The sequence below is a fragment of the Schistocerca nitens genome, chromosome 10, assembly GCF_023898315.1.
Source record: "Schistocerca nitens isolate TAMUIC-IGC-003100 chromosome 10, iqSchNite1.1, whole genome shotgun sequence".
Taxonomy (NCBI): Eukaryota; Metazoa; Arthropoda; class Insecta; order Orthoptera; family Acrididae; genus Schistocerca; species Schistocerca nitens.
The window spans coordinates 1,749,722-1,773,672 of NC_064623.1; the positions used below are offsets into that span (position 1 = coordinate 1,749,722).

Consider the following 23,951-nt stretch of genomic DNA (forward strand, 5'->3'; position numbering starts at 1 on the left):
GCTTGGATCCGACAGCAGCCTACTAGCTTCTTCAAGGATGGAATCGACTAGCTAGTGTCGCAATCGGACAAATGTGTCAACAGATTTAGCAACTATTTTTGAGTATGTGTACTGTGTATAACTACATTTTTGAGATAATAAAATTGTTACCATTTAAAATATCTACAATGAATACGTACTTGGACATCTCGAGCTGATAAGTGTCTCATGGAATCGCAGCAGCACACTCGTTGCTGTAAGCTGCTGATACGTACCTCCTCAGCTAAGCACTCCAGCGGTAAAGAAACTAGTCAGATGCCCATTTGGCTAAATTCCACTTGCTGTCTGAGTCAGGAATGTTTTGAGCATAAAAATTTAAATACATTACATTTATTTCTTATGTATTATTTAGGATTATACTCAGTAAGTAATAAAAATAATTCTTTGTTTCCGGAAAGTATTTTATTGTGGTCATTTCTATTGTGGTTTATTCTTGTTCGGTGGAAGAAATCAAATTGTTCATACACTAATAATAAATTATACATTATCAATAATAACAATGTAGTGTACATGGAATACATTTCTGCTCACTTACTGAGGAGTAATTCTACAGCTGTAACCACGTTACAGTATTTTACTCTATTAAAACGAATTCATACAGTGATTAGGAATTATTTCCTTTTACTTGACATAGTGTAAACCACATAACATACCTCTATCTATCTGTTTATTACATAAGAAAAACACTTCCGTGCGCGCGCGCGCACGCACGCACACACACACAAAAGACATGAGCAACTATCATTAAATAAATTAATTAATTAATGAGAGAGGATGAGATTATTTCATAGAATTGAATTTATAGTTCAACGGGTATTTATAAATGAACATGAGCTGAAAGCACTCACATTCCTAAGCAGTGACAAGTGGCTAGAGCTGAAGGAAGCAAATCTGAAGATATATGGTAGGGTTGTATTTATGCCCGGAAAGGGCAGACCCACTTCAGTTTGTCTGTTGTAGGGACTCCGTCGTGCTGGAAAGTGCATCCCGGTTTGACACAATACCGTCCGTACTTGCAAGCCTGCAAACACAACAAGCACAAAATAAAAGAAATGTCCAGAGAAAATGCCAGTTCACATAAATAGGGTGGTCACTGTTTTGTGAGAAGCCTACATAATACAACAACTGGCTTATGTTTTGTTCATTTCAACGGCATTCATTCATGTACTGAAGATAGTGTCAAAAAGGACAAATGAGCTGTATGTGTTGGCTTAGGTAATTTTAAATACAAACATAGTAGCAGATCTAAATACGTCAAGAAAAGGAAATTAACGTGGGAATATAGTCACCCAAAGTTATACACAAACGCAAATGTTTTTTCGTACAGCTACAAATGTAGGTAAGAGCAATTTTGTATAGGGAGTATGGTGCAGTACGTTTTAAAACAGGGGTAAAGATATTCCAGAACTGAAGGAACCCCATCCCTTCAGAGTGTGAGGAATGAAACTGAGGAACTGTGCAGACAGATTTTACATAGTGAAGTGTACCCCGCTTTAGGTTAGTTGAGGGAGTTAAAATGGGTAGGCAGGCCTACAGAGAGGCTGTCCTACACCTGAGGTCAGTGCATTCGAGAAAGAAATGCCTGTACCACATTTAGTGGAGAGGAGTCTGGGGATAGGGATACCAAACAGAGGGATATAGCCATTTGGTCAGGTGAATCCACAAAGTGATAACCTAACCATTTTTGGTACGGAATGAATAGGAGACACTTTCCTCCGAAAGGTAGAATGGTTTTATAGTATCTGCCCATAGAAAGGGTCGAACTCAATATTAAGCTTTGACAAGGTACGTCCAGTGACAACTGGTCACTTTGTCGAACAAGGTATCTAAAGTAATTAGCAGCAAATAAATTTACCGTAGTACTGATGGGTGGTAATCTGCGATCTACATATGTTGAAATTTTCAAATCAGAGATTTGGATGGTTAAGGATGAAATCAAGTATATTGCTAATGTTCAACCATTGCTGTTACCTAACAATGCATTTCACTTTCAATGAAGAAAAAACATCCCATGCTCTTATTAGTTAAAAGCGCAGTTAATGTCAAGGAGCGTGTGATGACTGAGCACTAGCACCACAGAATGCTCAATTATTTGAGACGTCTTCCATGTTAACTATTCTAGACCATATAAAAATGACCGTGCACAAAAATCTAAAGAAAAGATTTCATTTATTTACTAAAGGTAAATGAAATGGATAATAAATTGTAATACGATGCCAGATACGTTACATTTAATTGTAAAGAGTGCATTAAAGGAGTTTTGTGTGCCATCTTTCATCTCTGTAGTGTAAAGTGGGTTACTTGGGAGAATGACCTACATTCCACAGATGACGCTCGAGCTGCTGGAAGGTGACCATTCCTCTTGTAAACACTTTATGTAGGGGGAACGATCCATCACGTGCTCCCCAATCTGATCAGTGCAGTGACGTAACACGGCAGGGGCAAGGTGCAATAATACTCACTAAACGTAGGCATTTACACCTTGGTGGTGCCCTTCGATGGTGTCATGAACACCTCAGAGAAAACACACATACCAAAAACGTGTAAATGCTGAAGACATATGAAGATTGAAAATCTCAGATTTCGAATCGACTACAGTGCTGTCGCACACATCGATCAACGTATTCGAGTTACTGATATTTGGATCTTTCTTCGTAACAGAAGTAAATAGTTGGAACAGTACAAAAGTTTATCACTGAAGTTGTGTTCATCATTCACTAGTCGGACAGAGTGAGACACTCTTTTTTTAAAGTATCATCCCACCCAGATACGAAGTCGAGGGAGATAAGTTCGCACACGACCACAGTACGGAGTAGGCAGACCATGAGAATGAAAGTAAAAGGAGACAGTATTGGAAGAAAAACAGTCAAAGGTAAAGTAGACCGTATCACACTGGCAGATCCACCAGTGTTCCCTACTCATGGTGTTACAGCCGAGTAGCTGCACACGTACGGGAGGAACGTAGCATTTTCTCCCAGACCTTTAATCCCTTTCCAAATTTCACCTCAGTTTCCTTTTCTACTTACTGTATGGGGTGAGTAACATCAGAGATAGGCTACAACCCTGTCTCCACGTATTCCCTTTTGTGTATTTCGCTTCTCGTAACTGCAGTCTGGTTTCTGTACAAGTCAAAAATAACCTTTTGCTTTCTGTATTTTATCTGTTCTACCTTCAAAATTTTGGAGTGCAGTGCAGTCAGCATCATCAGCTTTCTCTAAATATAGAAATGCTACAAATATGGGTTTGCCTTTTAACAACCTATCTCGCACGAGAAATTGTAGACTAGGCATACTCTCACGTGTTCCTACATTTGTCTGGAACCGAAAACGCCCCCAATGTGGGCTTTTACCAACTTTCCATTTTTCTGTAAACAATTCATCTCGATACAATTTTCACACCTGTCAACACTTGCCTTCTTTGGACCTGAAATTATTACATTCTTCCTGAAGTGTGAGTTTATTTTTCCCATTTCATTCCACCAGGCAGAATACTTTAGTCCTGGATAGCTATCAGAACCTCAATAGCTCTGGGGTAATGGTGTCTAGTCGAGGAGCCATGCTTCCACTTAGATCTTCCGGTGCTCTGCCAACCACTTCTTGCAGAGTCATATCTCACATTTCATCTTCACCTACTTCCTTCTCTATGTCTATAATATTGTATACCTTAGGTACAACCTTTCTTACAGGCAGCGTCTATCTTCCCTACTAGTTATGCACGCTTTTACAGCCTTGCATTTGTCCTCAAAACCACTCCCTATTATGATTATGCACTTTCTGTGAGTATCATTATTTATATGTCTGCATACCTTTTCACCTGCTTCATCTGCTGCAGTTGTTTATTTTTTTTCTCTCATCAATTAAATTCAGTATCTCCTGTATTAGCCAGGGGTTTCTACTAAGCTGAGCCCTTTTATGTATCTGATCCTCTGCTGTCTTCACTGTTTCAGCCATTAAAGATAACCATTTGCGTCATGTTGTGTTCCTTTCCCCTGTTTCAGTCAAACTTTGCCTAATGGTCCCTTTGAAACTCTCAGTAACCACTCACTCCCTATCTTTTTTGCAATTTCCCTTCCAGTGTTTCCAGCTCTTTCCCACACACAGAGCCTTCTTTCACGATTCTCAAACTGAGTGCTAGCGGTGATTAAACTATGATCAGTGCAAAATTCTGCCAGGTAGCTTCCTTCAAGTCCCTTTTTCCCAGTCCATGTTCTTCTACTGCTTTTGCTTGTCTTTTTTTCCTATCACCAAAATCTAGTCAACCACCACAAATTTTTCACCTGCCTGAACTATATGAATATTTTACACTACCTCATCGTACACTCTTTCAGTTCATCATCACCTGTGATGCTAGTTGCATATCAACTTCTACTACTGTGTGGGTGTCGCTTTCAGGGACAACCTAATAGAAAATTGACTTAAATCACTCATTAATGGAAAGGCACCTACACCTGATGATCTATCTGTGTTCTTCAGAGATCATCCAAAAGAGCTTGCTACATTTCTATGAATAGTTTACTGTAGGTTCCCACAGCTACGAAAGGCACCTAGCAATCAGGAAAAAGTGCTAATTGTTACCATTTTTGAGAAAAGGACATATAGCATCACTCTGTTGTAGAATTACAGGACACATTTTATGCTCATATATTATGACATTCTTGTAGAACAGAAATATCCCGTACAATAATTGACACAGCATTCACAAAAACAGACTTCAAAAAACTCGGTTCTCACTGTTTGTCCTCGGTATACAGAGCGTCACACACGGAGGTGCTCACAACGGTGCCCCATACCTCTACTATTGAAAGGCTTTCGATACAGTTCCACAGTCATCCAGAGAACAAAATTCAGGATTATCTAGTATCTGACCAGGCTTGTGACTGGATTCAGTACTCCCTCATATACAAAAACCAACACATTACTCTCAGTGGAACGAAAGCAACAGGTGTAATGGTGATTTTGGGAGTACACTAAAGGTGTGTTATAGTATTGTACTGCTTACAATTTATACAAACTATCCACCAGATACTGTAGGAAGCTCAACGGGGCTGTTCACAGGTGCTACGATTGTCTATACGAAGGTAGCATTGCCAGCAAACTGCAGGAAGACATGTGCAGTATGGATGGCTGGTGCAGGGACTGCCAGTTGAAACTGAACATACGTGTAAATAAATGCAACTTACTGTGTCCATAAACAGGTGAAGAGATCTTCTTCTGTTCTATTACACTATTGGTGACATACCAAGTCAAATTACTAGAAAGGCAGAGAACACAGCAATGCTAGCTACCCCAAGCAGATGTGCTTTGTTACCGATCTGTGCCTTCCACTAGTTTGTGTGCCATAAATGACACTACAGTTTTCATCATTGATACAGTAGCACAGAATGTACCACAAACTCGGTTGCGTAAAAATCAATGCATTTCACATGTTTACATATGTACAAACCGACTTCTGGATTCACCAGGGAGTATGAATGCATGTGCCAGAGAGGTCCAATTATATTACTTCAATTTTCGCGTCATTTTCCCACAATTTTCTGTCGACTGTGTCAAGGCTCAGTGTGTCGTGATATACTGTGTACTTTTGAACATTTGTAAGTGCTGTGCAAAATGTGTATCGTCAATTATAACCTGAATCTGCACTTAAAAAATTTTGGCAACAGTATCCTTGTTCCAAAACAAATGTTCCCTAATTTCCTTGTGCTTACACCATGAAAGGTATATTTTTGAGAATTTTTGGACACTTACTAATGTTTTGCATAACTCGGTTCATAGTAAATTGCGAATTAAGGTTGTATACCTCACAAACATTTGGTTTTCCAGAAAATCACTTCTCCCTTACTCCGGTGTATGAACTTATGAGATTAGTGCTATTTCTCATTCACTGTTCTGTTTCTTCTAATTCAATATTTGAAATTTAATAACCACAGTATGCTCTTGATCCTTACAAATTTAAATGCTGAATTGTAGTATTGTGTTCTGTGCATATTATAACTGTCATATTGTGTTTTGTTTAGCGGAACTGTATATTGTCAAACATTTCTCATACACTGGTATTGTTTTTTGCCACTGTTATAATTAGTCAGTCAGTGACACAACCATTACAAAACTTCAGGACACAAGATTATCAAGGAATCTAAGAGGGCTATCCAGAAAGTATATCGTGTTCTTGTATAAAAAAAGTATAGGAAAAAAAATGATGTTTCATTAATTTGGAAGTGACACTGTCATACCAGTTTTCAACACAGTATCCACTCAAGTTTAGGCACTTACTGTAGCAACGAACATGTCTCGAAAATCCATTGTTATAAGTTTCTGCCACCTGAGACGTCAACCAATTAGTTACATCTTCCCGCAGTTCCGCGTCTTTGTCAAAGCACTGTGTTTAAACGACAGCTCAGTCATTGTAAATCAGCAGTTATCTTGAATTTTCCCATCAACTTTTACAACCAGTTCATCAGTCACACAATTCTTGGTAATCCACTTCACTCTTCATCGTGGACGATAGTTCCACCAGTTTTAAACCTATTGCACCACTGGTACTGTCCACTTTCAGTGATTATGTTTTTCTATTTCCACATACATACTCTGCAAGCCACTGTACGATATGTGGCGGAGGGCACCTTGTACCACTACTAGTCATTTCGTTTCCTGTTCCACTCACAAACAGAGCAAGGGAAAAATGGCTGCATTCTAAAACCGTGCTGATTTATGGACATTAAGCTTCTCAGTCTCAAGAAAATTTAATATATTCCAACTGAGAATATGATCAAAGTTTCTGCAGCAAACCGATGTTAGGAATATTGGTCTGTAATTTTACGGGTCCATTCTTTTATCCTTCTTATATACTAAAGTTAGCTGCTCTTTTTTCCAGTCACTTGGAACTTTGCACTCTGTGAGAGGTTCATGATAAATGCAAACTAAGCAAGGGGCGAATACCGTGGTGTAATCTTTGTACAACCAAACTGTAGCTCCACCCAGACCTGATAAGATATTTGTTTTCAAGTCTTCCAGTTGTCTCTCTATGCCAGGGACATTTATTACTATGTTGGCAATACAGGAGTTTGTTCAACGGACAAACAATGGTACGTTTGTAAGATTCTCCTGCGTGAATGATTTCTCAAATACAAAATTTAAAACTTTGGCTTTTGTTTTGCTATCTTCAACTGTCACACCAGACTGGTCTATGAGTGAGTGGATGCAAGTCTTAAGACATGCTTAGCTGCTGTACATAGGAGCAGAATTTTCCGGCATTCCAACCAGATCTTAGGTTGAGATACGACATTGGTAGGTGTATGCTTTGCGCACAGATCTTTTTACAGATGCTCGTTTCTGTACTAACTTCCTCAGCATTTTCCGAATTTTGTAGTTAAACCACGATGGGTTTTTTTCATCCTTAATCCACTTACCAAGGCACCTGTTGAGAGCACGATTTGCGATCTGTTTAAACTTTGCCGATAATTCCTCTAAGTCCATCGTACTGGAACTAAATGACTGCAATTCCTTGTCTAAGTGAGATGCTGACAACTGTTTGTATGTTCTTTCTAGCAAAAACCGTCTCCTAGACTTCTTGACTGATTTATTAACTTTGAAGGACACAGTTGCTATAAAGGCATCACAATCACTGATCCCCATCTCTATACCGATGCTGTCAATAAGGTATAGCCTGTTTGTGGCTACAAGGTCTAAGATATTTCCACAGTGTTTGGGCTGCCAAACTAGCTGCTTGAGACAGTTTACAACGTGTTCTATTTTAGAGCTTTCTATGTTGAGTTTCAGCCAGCTCTCGGTTCCACGAATAATTTGAGCACGATAACTTTCCCGGAGGATGCTAAATTCGGGAAGTTTGTCACAAATACGTCCGACAGTTTACCGATAAAATTTTGACAGTCAAAGTGTCTTTACTCTGAACCCAGTCTGACTTCCCTTTCCGTGTATCGACCGGAGAGTGTTGGTTACAGTATCTAAAACTACTGCCTAGCCTAAAAAAAAGAAACACCGTGTGCTCTCCACAAGTATTGCTTTCTACTGAGGAGAGTCCTACGAATCTCCACCCAAGAACACCAGTCTGGAAAACTGCAGCTGAGACCCATACACTTCACACCATTCCTGGTAAATTTCAGATGTTTTACAATTTTTTGGCAAAAGAAAACCTTATTACTGACTGCATTTCACAACTCATAGGATTTTCAATTGTGGCACACCTGAGAAACAACACAAAGCTCACCCCTGCACGAATGCCAACTGAATGGACAAACATCCAGATAAAAATACGGCTAGCCATGCCCCATCACTGCTGCAAGTCGAAACATAATCTACTTTCTCGATAGCTCTCATATAAACGTTTCCCCCATTTTTCTCTTGTTATATACCTGAATAACTTTCTCGGGTGCCGCAACTTCAGATCTCAAAAAGGAACTTGCCATCTTTGTAGTGTGACGTATCCTAAAATTATAACACTATCAGTGAGACTACTTTGAAGTTAACTGTTTTTTGTTCAGATAAATATTGAAAAAGTAAGAATGCAACACACTGAGCATGCTGTTCTCAGGTACAGGATGAATGAGTTGAAGCTGAAAATTATTCTTAACTGTGTCACAGAACTGGAAGCTGCTTTGAGTGGGTAAGTCGGGCAAAATGATGAGAGTCACATACTGGAGATACTGAAAGGTGCTTCGAGTACTATCCTGTCTGACAGAAGTACAGGACCTATCACTACTTGTCCACTCGACAGGGTGGGGCACGTCAATGGTAGGCGAAGGTGTCCCGTATGGGGGAGACGGTGACACGGGAGAACTCGGTAAGTTACACCTGTCGCTGTAATGGGTACATTACGTAACACTGACCCAATGGGATTTGCTTCACCTTTTGGAAAACTGCACTGACCTGTGTCACGAGGAGGCAAATTTAAAAGGGTGTAGGTTTTGTTAACAGTCAACAATTTGAACAAAGAGTGAATAATGCTAACCCTTCGGGAAATTGTAGTAACAGACTGGGGGGCTGGGGGGGGGGGGGGAGATAACCGAATGCACTCTGTGTGTATGACAGGAGGCCTCATTCGACACGTCAAAGAGGCCACTCCGGTAGCCACTGAAGGAACAAGGAGCAGCCAACTACAGATTGCGACCCATGTTGGGAAGCACGATGCTGTCACCCAGACTCCGAGGCCACACTATCCTCATATAAGTGACTTGACAGGGAAAGGTGAGATGACCACCACTGCTTGAGAGTTCAACAGAGGACTCTATCTGCAGCACTGCCCACAGAAATGATTGTGTGTGTGTGTGTGTGTGTGTGTGTGTGTGTGTGTGTGTGTGTCTGTGTCTGTGTGTGTGTGTGTGTGTGTGTGTGTGTGTGTGTGTCAGTCACAGTAGAGTTCTTTTTTTTTAACTTTGACAACTTTCTGTCCATTCCAGATAACAAACGCTGTAGGAGAACTTGAAGTAGGATTAAAACACTACTGATTAACTGCTGAAGCACTGGAACAAAGTCATAAAATTTGACACCAAACCTAAAACACAGTGGATGTTACATAACACTGGGTACAGGAAGGAGGCTAAAAACAAACTCACGGCAGTGACACTTTTGCAATTAATCTAGGCGCATATTGAAAGGTAGACTAATAGGAAATAGAGATGATATATTTGTCACAGTGAACAAGAAACTTCAGTTCACTGAGATGCCAACTGAAACTTCTTGCAGGATTATTTGAGCAAGACTCAATATCGAGGATGGACATAAATTTGCAATTGGTTGTTTTTGTCCAGTATCTGATTCCCTCTCAGATACAACTGAAAATTTTAGAGAAAACTACAGTTCGCTATGCCTATGTTTTCCAATCATTCTGTCATCACTAGAGGAGACACTATTCATTCAAAAATTGATCAGGATAATTACAATTTTGTAAGTAGTGGCCGCAACAATCTACTTCAAATTAGATTTTCTAAATGATTCTGTCAGGAAAAATGACCTGGAAATCTTATTTGGATCCTACAATGTGATCTCAGTAATTAACTTTCCAATGAGGGTGGAAAAAGACAGTGGGACCCTAATTGATAATGCTTTCTTTGGTGAAGCTCAAAGCAAGAACTGTTTACCCAGTAACGAATGTCCTCTCTGATCATGATGCACAGTTAGAATAAATAACATACTGCCTCACAGTATGAATACTCCCCTCCTTGCAAATCAGTTAAAATAATTAATGACTCCAAGTTCAATGTTTTTAAGAACAGTTTGCACAAGATCAGCTGAGAAGAAATTTATAATGAACCAAATGCTAACATAAAATTTAATCTATTCCATGATATTTCATGTCATTATTTGAAAACAACTTTCCACAAAAGCTAACTATAAAGGACATGAAACAGCCACGTAAAAACCATGGGTCATTAGAGGGATTAAAGTTTGTTGTGAAAGGAAAAGGCATCTTTTAGCACGAACAAGTACAGATCCTGCAGTAGTAGCATACTACAAAAACTACTAGAAATTACTCACGAAAGTTACTAAAAAAAATCAAGTAACATGCATTTAATGTCAGAAATCAGTAATTCTGTTATTGAATGTAATGAAATGAGAGACAGGACAGCCAGCCACAGAACAGGATAACATCAGCATCGGGGGTGGGGGGGTGGGTAATTTTTTAAATATAGTAGAAAACATAGGGACAAAGAGTTGAAGAAAAAGAATATCACAGCAGTGTGTTGAAAATGTAACTCTTAAAAAATTCTATCATAAAAAATGTCATAACGTCCAATTCTGAAATTAAGAAAATTAGACATTCTCTTAAAAATAAAAGCTCACCTGGGTTTTATGGTGTTTCCAATACAGTACTAAAGATTTGTTCCCATATAATAAGCTCTGTCTTATAAATGTGTAAATCGTCACTAATTCATGGCATTTTTCCAGAGAGACTGAAAGATGACGTTAAACCCCTCCTTAAGAAAGGTGATAAGAGAGATGTCAACAACTACTGAAATGTTTCACTGCTGACATCATTTACCAACATTTTTGAGAAGTTGATGTATTCTAGAATAGCATCTCACTTCAGCAACAAAAATATCCTCCGTTTCAGAAAGGTTGCTATACTGAGAACACCATTTACATGTTGATTTTATAAGCATTAAATAATAAAATTTCACTGGTTGATATTTCTGCAACATATCTAAAGCACTTGATTGTGCGAATTACAGTATTCTTCGAGATAAATTGAGATTCTAAGGGATTGATGGTATAGCCAACCAATGGATAATGTCATATTTAACTAAAACAATGCAGAAAGTTGTACTTAGTAATTCAACCAATATAGTCCAGGGACATAATTCTGGCTGGGGATAACTGACATTTCGGGCTCTACTCTTGTTCCTTATATAGGTAAATAATCTTCCATTTACTAGACAACAAGCAGAATTAGTTCTTTTTGCACATGACACTAGTATTGTTATCAGTCCAAGCGCGCGCACGCACACACGCGCGCGCGCGCGCACACACACACACACACACACACACACACACACACACACACACACACACACACACACACACACACAAAAAAGAGAGAGAGAGAGAGAGAGAGAGAGAGAGAGAGAGAGAGAGAGAAAGGTAAAGTTCTTAAAAGTATCTTTCACTGGTTTTCTGTGAATGGTCTCACAGCCAATTTTAAAAAAGACACAACACATTAAGCTCTACACATCTAGTAGTACTACAATGATAAGTATAATGCATGTTGAGGAAATAATAAATATGGTGGAATCTTCAAAATTCTTGTTCTTCTTGTTGTTGTTGTTGTTGTGGTCTTCAGTCCTGAGACTGGTTTGATGCAGCTCTCCATGCTGATCTATCCTGTGCAAGCTTCTTCATCTCCCAGTACCTACTGCAACCTACATCCTTCTGAATCTGCTTAGTGTATTCATCTCTTGATCTCCCTCTACGATTTTTACCCTCCACGCTGCCCTCCAGTGCTAAATTTGTGATCCCTTGATGCCTCAGGACATGTCCTACCAACAGATCCCTTGTTCTAGTCAAGTAGTGCCACAAACTTCTCTTCTCCCCAATCCTATTCTACCTCTTCATTAGTTATGTGATATACCCATCTAATCTTCAGCATTCTTCTGTAGCACCACATTTCGAAAGCTTCTATTCTCTTCTTGTCCAAACTATTTATTGTCCATGTTTCACTTCAATACATGGCTACACTCCATACAAATACTTTCAGAAATGACTTCCTGACACTTAAATCTATACTCAATGTTAACAAATTTCTTGTCTTCAGAAACTGTTTCCTTCCCATTGCCAGTCTACATTTTGTATCCTTTCTACCTCGACCATCATCAGTTATTTTGCTCCCCAAATAGCAAAACTCCTTTACTACTTTAAGTGTCTCATTTCCTAATCTAATTCCCTCAGCATCCCCCGACTTAATTCCATTATCCTCGTTTTGCTTTTGTTGATGTTCATCGTATATCCTCCTTTCAAGACACTGTCCATTCCATTCAACAGCTCTTCCAAGTCCTTTGCTGTCTCTGACAGAATTACAATGTCATCGGCGAACCTCAAAGTTTGTATTTCTTCTCCATGGATTTTAAGACCTACTCCGAACTTTTCTTTTGTTTCCTTTACGGCTTGCTCAATATACAGATTGAACAACATCGGGGAGAGGCTACAACCCTGTCTCACTCCCTTCCCAACCACTGATTCCCTTTCATGCCCCTCGACTCATAACTGCCATCTGGGTTTTGTACAAATTGTAAATAGCCTTTCACTCCCCGTATTTTACAGCTGCCACCTTTATAATTTGAAAGAGAGTATTCCAGTCACCATTGTCAAAAGCTTTCTCTAAGTCTACAAATGCTAGAAACGTAGGTTTGCCTTTCCTTCATCTTTCTTCTAAGATAAGTCGTAAGGTCAATATTGCCTCACGTGTTCAAACATTTCTACGGAATCCAAACTGATCTTCCCCGAGGTCGGCTTCTACCAGTTTTTCCATTCATCTGTGGCTTATTAAACTGATAGTTCGGTAATTTTCACTTCTGTCAACACCTGCTTTCTTTGGGATTGGAATTATTATATTCTTCTTGAAGTCTGAGGGTATTTCGCCTGTCTCCTACATCTTGCTCACCAGATGGTAGAGTTTTGTCAGGACTGGATCTCCCAAGGCCGTAAGTAGTTCCAATGGAATGTTGCCTACTCCCGGGGCCTTGTTTCGACTCAGGTCTTTCAGTGCTCTGTCAAACTCTTCACGCAGTATCGTATCTCCCATTTCATCTTCATCTACATCCTCTTCCATTTCCATAATATTGTCCTCAAGTACATCCCCCTTGTACAGACCCTCTATATACTCCTTCCACCTTTCTGCTTTCCCCTCTTTGCTTAGAACTGGGTTTCCATATGAGCTCTTGATATTCATACAAGTGGCTCTCTTTTCTCTAAAGGTCTCTTTAAATTTCCTGTAGGCAGTATCTATCTTACCCCTAGTGAGATAAGCCTCCACATCCTTACATTTGTCCTCTAGCCATGCCTGCTTAGCCATTTTGCACTTCCTGTCGATCTCATTTTTGAGACGTTTGTATTCCTTTTTGCCTGCTTCATTTACTGAATTTTTATATTTTCTCCTTTCATCAATTAAATTCAATATTTCTTCTGTTACCCAAGAGTTTCTACTAGACCTCGTCTTTTTACCTACTTGATCATCTTCTGCTTTCACTACTTCATCCCTCAGAGCTACCCATTCTTCTTCTACTGTATTTCTTTCCCCCATTCCTGTCAATTATTCCCTTATGCTGTCCCTGAAACTCTGTACAACCTCTGGTTTAGACAGTTTATCCAAGTCCCATCTCCTTAAATTCCCACCTTTTCTTAAGTGTCCATATTGATGAGAATTTAAACTGGACAAAGCACTTTATTTCAGCCTCATTTTCACTTAGAATCATTTCAAATCTTGAGGAGAGAGATCAGTAAGTTGATATGTTTTACATATTTTCATTCAATAAAGTTATATGGAATAATGTTCTGGGTTAACTTGTATGACTTCAATTCCTGTGAAGATTTCCTTGTTTTATCTTCTGGGGGCAAAGAAGACTGTACGTTCCTTCGGCCCACATCACTGAGGCTGCCAGTTATCGTCTCGAGAATGGGGCACCTCGACAGAGGGCCTCATCCCTGATGACTCCAGAGGACAGCTAGGCATCTTGGGCCACATCGATAGTGTGGGAACCACGGTACTATGGGGGTAGGGGCGTGGGAGTTGATATTCCCTCCCCTCAACTGTGGGACAGGCCCCGGACTACGACGAGGGCCAGGAGGTGTCGCGCGAGACCACATCATCGTGTAAGGTGGTGGTGGTTGTTTAAAATAAGCTAATTCGTATACACATGTATTTACAGACTTCTAGAGAAGAAAAGTTGCTACTCACGATATAGTGGAGATGCTGAGTCACGATAGGCAAAACAGAACTATACCTCCCCCTCCCCACTCCAGCCTCCTCCTTACCTCCACCCAGTTGCCACTCCCATCACACATTGGTGCTGCTGCTCGCAGTGTGGTTTCAGCTCTCTGAGACTGCAGACGTTTGTGCAAGTTGTGTTTGCGTGAGTGTGAGCGCGAGTGCATGTGTGTCTGAGACAATCATTAGATTTACTCCTGGTATACAGCACGTTTTTTTAGAAATAACTTATTAAATAATGTAATGCCACATTGCTTATTCATATCTCACTATCAGTCACTGCACACACTATACACACATTGTTTCGTAACACTACACACACACACACACACACACACACACACACACACACACACACACACACACACACACACACACAAAACACTGGTGATCTCTAGGTCATTTTCTGTACCGCATCTTCCCATTTGCTATTCTGAAAAACTGAGTCAGCATCCCTCCATAATGAGTGAGATGTTGAGCTCAGAAAGAGGAAGAGGTGTTAGTACTGTGCCACGCACAGCTTGGGGGTAAGCATTTCTAGAAAGGAAAAAAAGAAGGAAAAAACAATGTGAAGGTGTTATGTGGAATGTTGGATATTTTATAATAATAATAACTATTATTTATTTGTATAACATTTTTTATCAAACCCCTACTCTGTTTTAGCTAAGTAATCCCACAATGTATAAAATATATTGTGTAACAGGTACCTTTTAGCTGCCTTTTTAAATAAGTGTATTTTTGCAATTTCTTTAATCTCTTTTGGTAATTTATTGTACAGTTTTATTCATTGGTAGAAAATGCCGTTTTGAGTTTTATGTTTATTTTTTTTTTTTGGTAAATGTAAGTTGAGTCTATCTCTAGTTGCATGGTCATGGACAGAGCTGTTTGTGCAGTAATTACCAATGTTATTTTTGATGTGTACAACTGACTGGTAAATGTATTTGCATGACGCAGTTAAAATCCCCAGTGTTCTGAACAGATCTTTACGATGAGCTTGGCTAGTATTTTTGGTTATTATTCTTATGGCTCTTTTCTGGGGTTTGAAAACTGTGTTCATATTTTGAGGATTTGTTACTCCAAAAAAGAATGCCATAGCTAAGAATTGATTGTAAATATGAATAATATGTAACTAAAAGACACTCCATGTCACATACTGATGATAGGATTCTAAGGGCATAACATGCTGATGACATTCTGTTTGCAAGTACCTTTGTGTGTTCATATTACTTCAACTGAGAATGAACATTCATTCCTAGAAGTTTTGCATTTGTTACACAGTCTGTAGAGGTGCCATCTACATTTAATTTAACATTGTCATTTTTCCTCTTCAAATTGAAATTCATGGCATTAGTTTTCTTTATGTTCAATCTCACTTTATTACTTATCGACCAATCATAAACTTCCTTGAGAGTTTCATTTGCTTTCTCGGCAAGCAGTTCTCTCGTTTTCTCAGTGACTATAATATTGCTGTCATCAGCGAAGAGGATTTTTTAACCAGCGAATAGGATTTTTTCATCAATAGCAACACTACTGGGAAAGTCATTGATGTATATCAGCAACAGTATTGGTCCTAATATGCTACCTTGTGGAACTCCTATACTAATGCATTTAGGTTCTGATAAGTGTTTTACTAAATGTTTAGATCGACTTGAAGTGTGTGTTATCTCTTAAATAAGGCCTTTGGGAAATATGGTCTTTGGAAAAGTCATTAATTGGTTTTCTGCAAATGGGCTTGCTCTAAACTTTGAAAAAACACAGTACATCCAATTTTCTGCTGCAAGAAGTACAGTTCCTTCAATAAATATAACACATCAACAGAAGTCAATAGAGAGGGTAGAGCATACTAAGTTTTTGGGTGTACATATAGATGAGAATCTTAATTGGAAAATTCATATTTTGGATCCCCTAAAGCGACTAGGTTCATCAACTTTTGTGATCCGAATAATTGCCAATTTTGAGGATATAGAAATTACTAAGCTAACATACTTTGCACACTTTCACTCTCTGATGTCATACGGAATAATATTCTGGGCTAACTCAACATTTAGACAAAAAGTATTCACTGCTCAAAAGAAAGTGGTTAGAATAATGTGTGGAGTTCATAGTCGCACATCTTGTAGGCATCTTTTTAAAAGATTGTGAATTCTTACAACAGCCTCACAATACATCTACTCACTAATAAAATTTGTTCTCAACAACATGGACCAGTTTAAAAACAACAGTGTATTCATGATTATAATTCCAGAAAAAAGAAAGACTTACACTATCCTTTGCTCAACCTATCTTTGGCACAGAAAGGGGTAAATATTGCTGGTATAAAATTTTTTGACAAATTACCAGATGAAATAAGGCATCTGACAGACAGCAGTAATAGCTTCAAAAATAAATTTAAATCATATCTCCTTGACAACTCCTCCTATATCATAGATGAATTCTTGACTAGGAATAAATAAATCTATAAATATAGTATATTCATTATGTGCCATTTAAGGGAATGGGGTAAATAATAGAAATATTAATCTTTAATTCTCTCTCCCTCTCTCTATAAATTTTGTTTCATATGTGCATTTCTTGTGCACTTGACACGTTTCATATCCTAGCGCTATTGTACCGTGCATGGAACACGCAACCAACTAACTAACTAACCTACTCTTTGTACCCTACCTGTTAGGTATGATCAAAACCAGTCATTAGCTATCCCTCTTATCCCTAATGCTTCAAATTTATTTAATAGAATCTTGTGGTTGACTGTATCAAATGCCTTAGGAAGATCCAAAAATATGCCTGTGACATACTCATCTTTATCAAGAGCATCAAGTACGACTTTTGTGAATTCTACTATGGCTGAATCCGTATGTTTGCCACTTCGGAAACCAAACTGTGATTTGGTTAAAAGGTTGTATTTATTCAGGTAATTCATTAATCTGTCTTTCATAATTGTTTCTATTATTTTTGAGAATGCTGACAGCAGGGAAATGGGCTGGTAATTTTCTATGTCTTCTGCATTACCTTTCTTAAGCAAAGGTACAACTCTTGCCTGTTTTAACTGCTTTGGAAATGTCCCCGATATGAAGGATTCATTTATTATATTTGTTAAGGGGCCTTGTATAATCCCTATGCATTGTTTCAGTACACACATTGGTACTTCATCTAAGCCTACTGACTTTTTATTTTTAGTTTTTGAATTGTTTTATTTATTTCATACTCTGTGGTTGGAAGTAACATCATTGTATTTAGTGCAACCTTGGGATCTACAGGTGTTATATTTGTTTGGGGGAATTTTTGCTGTAACTTCCCTGCAATATTGAAAAATGCTCATTTACAAAGTTTGCTAAGTGCTGTGGATCATTTATTACTTCATCCCCCTCCCTTAGCAGTACGTTATTCTGCGTTTATTTGCCTCTCCCCATTTCCTTTTTTATAACATCCCAGACTGCTTTGCTTTTATTCGCTGCATTAAATATTATTTTGTCATTAAATGAATTTTTTGCAGCAATCAGCACCTTCCTATAGATCTTTTTGTATCTATGATAGAAATTTAAGAATGCTGGATCATTGTGAATCTTCTTCATGGAACTGAGGTGTTTAAGTGTTTGGGAGGACTTCTTAATACCTGCTGTTATCCATCTGTTTTTATGGGATGTTGATACAGACATGCATACTTTTGGAAATGCCTTTTCGAAGTTCAATTTAAACAATGTGGAGAATTTCATATTCACATTGGCTTCCTTAGACACTTATCCCAGCTTTGTTTTTCTAGTTCCTTTGAAAAATCTTGTTTTGATTTCTTATGGATCTCGTTTGCAGGCTTGTAGTTAAGGTAATGATTCAATGCCTGACTTTACTGTTGTTATTTGACAGCGATGGTCTGATAGTCTGAGATCTTCTACAGCTACATCACATTTTTCCCTGTCCATATTCGTGGCCACGTGGTCAATTACTGATGAAGTCGTTGTGGTAACCCTTGTTGCACTATTGACCAATAGGGACATGCCAAAACTTTGAAGGATGTTTATTAAGGTGCTGCTGGATTCATTTATGATGTTAGTGTTGAAGTTAATGTCCCCACACAGAATTAGGTTGACCTTTGTACTTGAGACTTTACCTAGAACTTCTGTTAACTTATTGAAAAGTGTCCACACTACCACTGGGAGATCTATACACACACACACACACAAAATGATTAATTTCATGGTGCTATCAAGCCCTATTAATTCAATAGCTGATATTTCAAAGTGTACGGACTTTGACATGACAGTTGTAAAATTTGAGACCGTATCAGTCCGATGCAGTCTTTCAAACTTTTTCTTTGCATGCTGATAAGACAGGCAATCAAATGTTCTACATTCTTGAATTTTCTTCTCATTCTTAAACACTTAGCATTGCAGTGAATGAAGAGGGTGCGGTTCCAGACAGTTGACACACTGAGATGGCTGGTCGTCACAGGGGCTGCCCTCACAGGATGCTTGTCCACATGTCCGACAGATAGCCTAATGAGAACAATGGTAAGACATGTTTGAACCTCTGGCACTTAAAGGGAGGAAAGTGTTTCAGATATGTTTGGGAATATTCTCCAGCATATGACAGAAATGGGATCAGATTTTATTAGTAAAATGAATGGTTTGGGTTCCGAAATTAAAATGTCATCGAGTTCTGATATTGATAAAAAATAAATAAAATGGGATTAAATATTGATACTAAAATGAATAAAGTAGGTTTGGATATAAATGAGTTACACAGTGAGGTTGTAGAAAAGGAATCCAAAATGGAAAATAAAATTTCGAATTTGATGGAATTGTGGAAAAATTACCTGACTGTGTGTTTATTAATCAGGTCAGGTAAGAATGTAATGCTGCAATTGTAACAGTGGAAAGTGAACTAACTACCCAGATTAAGCAGGTTGCTGAGAATAGCAAACAGTTCAAAGAATATGTAAATTCAGAAGTGGGTAAAATTCATGAACATGTACAAAGTATAGAAAATTACTGTGAGGTTAACCATGTTGTCTTAGAAAGTAAAATTAAAAAAGTGAAAGACATGTGTACAAAGTTTGGAGCACAAGTGGCTAGTAAACTCACTAACTTAGAAGCTAATATTAGTCAGTTCAGTACTAGTGTGAATGAACAATTAGGTAACAACGAGAGTAGACTAACAAAAGTTGAACAGAATGGTAACAGCCATAATGTTTGTATAATGTCTAATAGTGTTGTGGAATCTGCGGAAATTGCCTATGTAACAGATCACCAATTTCAGAAATTTGAACCAAATAAGAATGTTCATCCGAAAGAATTCTGGAGTGACTTTGAAGATGTGTTACCTAAAGTGTGGAACAATAAATAAACAAACCGGTTTCATTACTTCTAATCTAGTAGGGGAAGCTAGACTTAGCTCCAGATAAATATGACAGTCTTGTGGAATTTAAGCAGGCATTCTTTGAAGAATATTGGGGTAAGAGAAAGCAAATAGAAGTTTTTAGTAAGTTACGGTTGGGAGAAATATGTGATCCTAAGAAACATAGAATTAAAAGGTTTGTGCAAAAGTGGGAGACTACACTGTCTTATTTAAATTCAAAAGTTGAGATAGAACAGATAATCACACGCACTGAAAATAAGTTGCCATTGTACTGGCGGAATAAAATCGTTTCTGCACCCAGGGATGACATTGACAGATTTGTTCACTACCTTGAGAAGGTCAAAAACATTTTGAAAGAGGAAGACATAATGACAGTCAATGTAAACAGAATAAGTGTACAAAGAGGTAATAATTCCCGGGGTAGGGACAGAAGAAGAGGAGGCAGGTACAGTGACAGAGTACAGTATTTTGATTGCAATCAGCTGTGAGCCAATGATGTAACGGATGAGCATCACCTGTCAGATGGAAGGAACGTCAGAGGCAACAACAAAACACGGCAGGAAAACTGTTAAGAGTCTGCGAGGACGCTGGCGTTAGCAGACACGAGCATTGCCAATTAAACTCGGTGGCGAAACCATTTGTAAAGAAAGCTCTTGTTAAACAGTGTTTAGAAAGTAATGGTGATGTATTCAGGAGTGCAGAGGAGAGTAATAGTAAGGACAACCAGAACCATCTTAAAGGGGAACTAAGTACTGTGAGTGAAGATTCAGATCAGGTGGTGGGGTGGGGTGAATCGGTGCTACGAAACAAACGAGAAGCTACCTACAAATGGTGGAAGTAATACTAAGAAAATACATGAGGAGGTGATGAATAGGCTGAATCAAATAATTACAGAAAGTGAGGAAGAAGAATCAGAAGGAGAAGAAGAAGGCGGTAATTTAAGTAATTCTGACAACACCTTGAACAGGGTTGCAGAAACAGAAATGGTGGTTGAAATGTTAGAGAAGTGTTTTGATTTGTCTGCAGTGGATCAGATAGTAAATGCCAGCACATTAAATTAAGTACACAGTGATTCAGTTAAGCTAAGTGTAGTTTCCACTGAATGGGTAAGTTTTGACAGACGAGAAGTAGTGCATGATTTGCTAGAAGAACCTGAATCTGTAGTTAGAAGAGAGTATGTGGGCCAACTGATTATTGAAGTAATTGTATTTGGAGAAAAGGTTACTTGTCCAATTGATATTGGTTCAGAAGTGTGTGCTGTATCACAGAATTTTGTAAATGCTCTCCCAAAGAGTAAAGAAATAGTTATAATGGCCATTGGTGGAGTAAAAATTGTAGTGGCCACAGGTAAAAGTAAAAAGGTGGTTAATCAGGATATACTGTTACCAGTTACTATAAGTGGTGTACAAACTGAAATGAATTTTTTAAATTATTAATGGGCTTAGTGTGGAAACGTTGGTAGGTGCTGATTTCCTGCATAAGTATGAAGGATGGGTTAATTTTAGTACTAATGATATAATTATAAGAATAAAAGGAAAAACTGTAATTATTTCATTTATTGGAAAAAGACCAGATATAAACAATGAACAGAGTGACATTCCAATTCGTCTCTGTAGGACTGCTAATTTAATTGATGGCTATAATGAATATGGTGAAAGGGAAGAAGTGCATCCTACCGAACTAGAAAATATCAGAATCAGGATAGATGAAAAACTAGAGGAACTTACTTACTTGTTGTTGTTGTGGTCTTCAGTCCTGAGACTGGTTTAATGCAGCTCTCCACGCTAATCTATCCTGTGCAAGCTCCTTCATCTCCCAGTACCTACTGCAACCTACATCCTTCTGAATCTGCTTAGTGTATTCATCTCTTGGTCTCCCTCTACGATTTCTACCCTCCACGCTGCCCTCCAATGCTAAATTTGTGATCCCTTGATGCCTCAGGACATGTCCTACCAACCGATCCCTTGTTCTAGTCAAGTTGTGCCACAAACTTCTCTTCTCCCCAATCCTATTCAATACCTCCTCATTACTTATGTGATCTACCCACCTAATCTTCAACATTCTTCTGTAGCACCACACTTCGAAAGCTACTATTCTCTTCTTGTCTAAACTATTTATCGTCCATGTTTCACTTCCATACATGGCTACAATCAATGCAAATACTTTCAGAAATGACTTCCTGACACTTAAATCTATACTCGGATGTTAACAAATTTCTCTTCTTCAGAGACGCTTTCCTTGCCATTGACAGTCTACATTTTATATCCTCTCTACTTCGACCATCATCAGTTATTTTGCTCCCCAAATAGCAAAATTCCTTTACTACTTTAAGTGTCTCGTTTCCTAATCTAATTCCCTCAGCATCCCCCGACTTAATTCCATTATCCTCGTTTTGCTTTTGTTGATGTTCATCTTATATCCTCCTTTCAAAACACTGTCCGTTCCATTCAACTGCTCTTCCAAGTCCTTTGGTGTCTCGGACAGAATTACAATGTCATCGGCGAACCTCAAAGTTTTTATTTCTTCTCCCTGGATTTTAATACCTTCCCCGAGGTCGGCTTCTACCAGTTTTTCCATTCGTCTCTAAATAATTCGCATCAGTATTTTGCAGCTGTGGCTTATTAAACTGATAGTTCGGTAATTTTCACTTCTGTCAACACCTGCTTTTTTGGGATTGGAATTATTATATTCTTCTTTAAGTCTGAGGGTATTTCGCCTGTCTCCTACATCTTGCTCACCAGATGGTAGAGTTTTGTCAGGACTGGATCTCCCAAGGCCGTAAGTAGTTCTAATGGAATGCTGTCTACTCCCGGGGCCTTGTTTCGATTCAGGTCTTTCAGTGCTCTGTCAAACTCTTCACGCAGTATCGTATCTCCCTTTTCATCTTCATCTACATCCTCTTCCATTTCCATAATATTGTCCTCAAGTACATCCCCCTTGTACAGACCCTCTATATACTCCTTCCACCTTTCTGCTTTCCCCTCTTTGCTTAGAACTGGGTTTCCATATGAGCTCTTGATATTCATGCAAGTGGCTCTCTTTCCTCCAAAGGTCTCTTTAATTTTCCTGTAGGCAGTATCTATCTTACCCCTAGTGAGATAAGCCTCCACATCCTTACATTTGTCCTCTAGCCATGCCTGCTTAGCCATTTTGCACTTCCTGTCGATCTCATTTTTGAGACGTTTGTATTCCTTTTTGCATGCTTCATTTACTGCATTTTTATATTTTCTCCTTTCATCAATTAAATTCAATATTTCTTCTGTTACCCCAAGGATTTCTACTATCCGTCGTCTTTTTGTCCTACTTGATCCTCTGCTGCCTTCACTACTTCATCCCTCAGAGCTACCCATTCTTCTTCTACTGTATTTCTTTCCCCCATTCCTGTCAATTGTTCCCTTATGCTCTCCCTGAAACTCTGTACAACCTCTGGTTTAGTCAGTTTATCCAGGTCCCATCTCCTTAAATACCCAACTTTTTGCAATTTCTTCAGTTTTAATCTACAGTTCATAACCAATAGATTGTGGTCAGAGTCCACATCTGCCCCTGGAAATGTCCTACAACTTAAAACCTGGTTCCTAAATCTCTGTCTTACTTAATTAAGTGATATACAAAAGGTCGATTTAAGACAAATTTTGAATAAACATTGTGAGGTATTTTCAGATCAGCCTGGATTAGTTCGAAATTACGAATGCTATTTAACCGTGAAAGAAGATGCACATTTTTTTCTAACAACTATTTGGCGTTCTAGAAGTTCATAGGGAAGCCATTCGAGACTTAATACAGAGAATGCTCGATTGGGGGATAATTGAAAAGGCTAATTACTGTTTACATGGATGATGTACTGATTTTGACTCCCACTTGGGAAGAGCACTGTTTGCTATTAAAATGGGGAGGGGGGGAATGAAATTGAAGTTAGATAAGACAGAATTTGTCAAAAAAGAGATTAAATTCCTGGGAAGGAATTATGCCCGATACAAGTAAAATAAATGCTATTAGGGAATATGTAGCACCGACCACACGAAGGAACTAAACAGAATGTTCGGTTTGTTTGGATTTTATAGAAAATTTGTGGCAGGGCAACGATTTAAATATTCTTGTTTAAGGGAATTGTTGAAGAAAAATATTCC

The 23,951-nt window shown here is 38.5% G+C and overlaps 1 protein-coding gene across 3 annotated transcripts in view; it reads right to left on the reverse strand.

Moving 5' to 3' along the window:
• Nucleotides 1-435: 435 nt before the first annotated feature.
• The window catches only part of LOC126210239 (zinc finger CCCH domain-containing protein 14), a 238,337-nt gene continuing 214,821 nt past the window's right edge, over nt 436-23,951 (reverse strand). For all 3 annotated transcript variants that reach the window (XM_049939427.1, XM_049939426.1, XM_049939428.1), the window contains one exon: nt 436-1,060. In XM_049939427.1, coding sequence (XP_049795384.1) covers nt 956-1,060 — 105 coding nt within the window. In that variant the 3' untranslated portion in view covers nt 436-955. The remainder of the gene's footprint in view (nt 1,061-23,951) is intronic.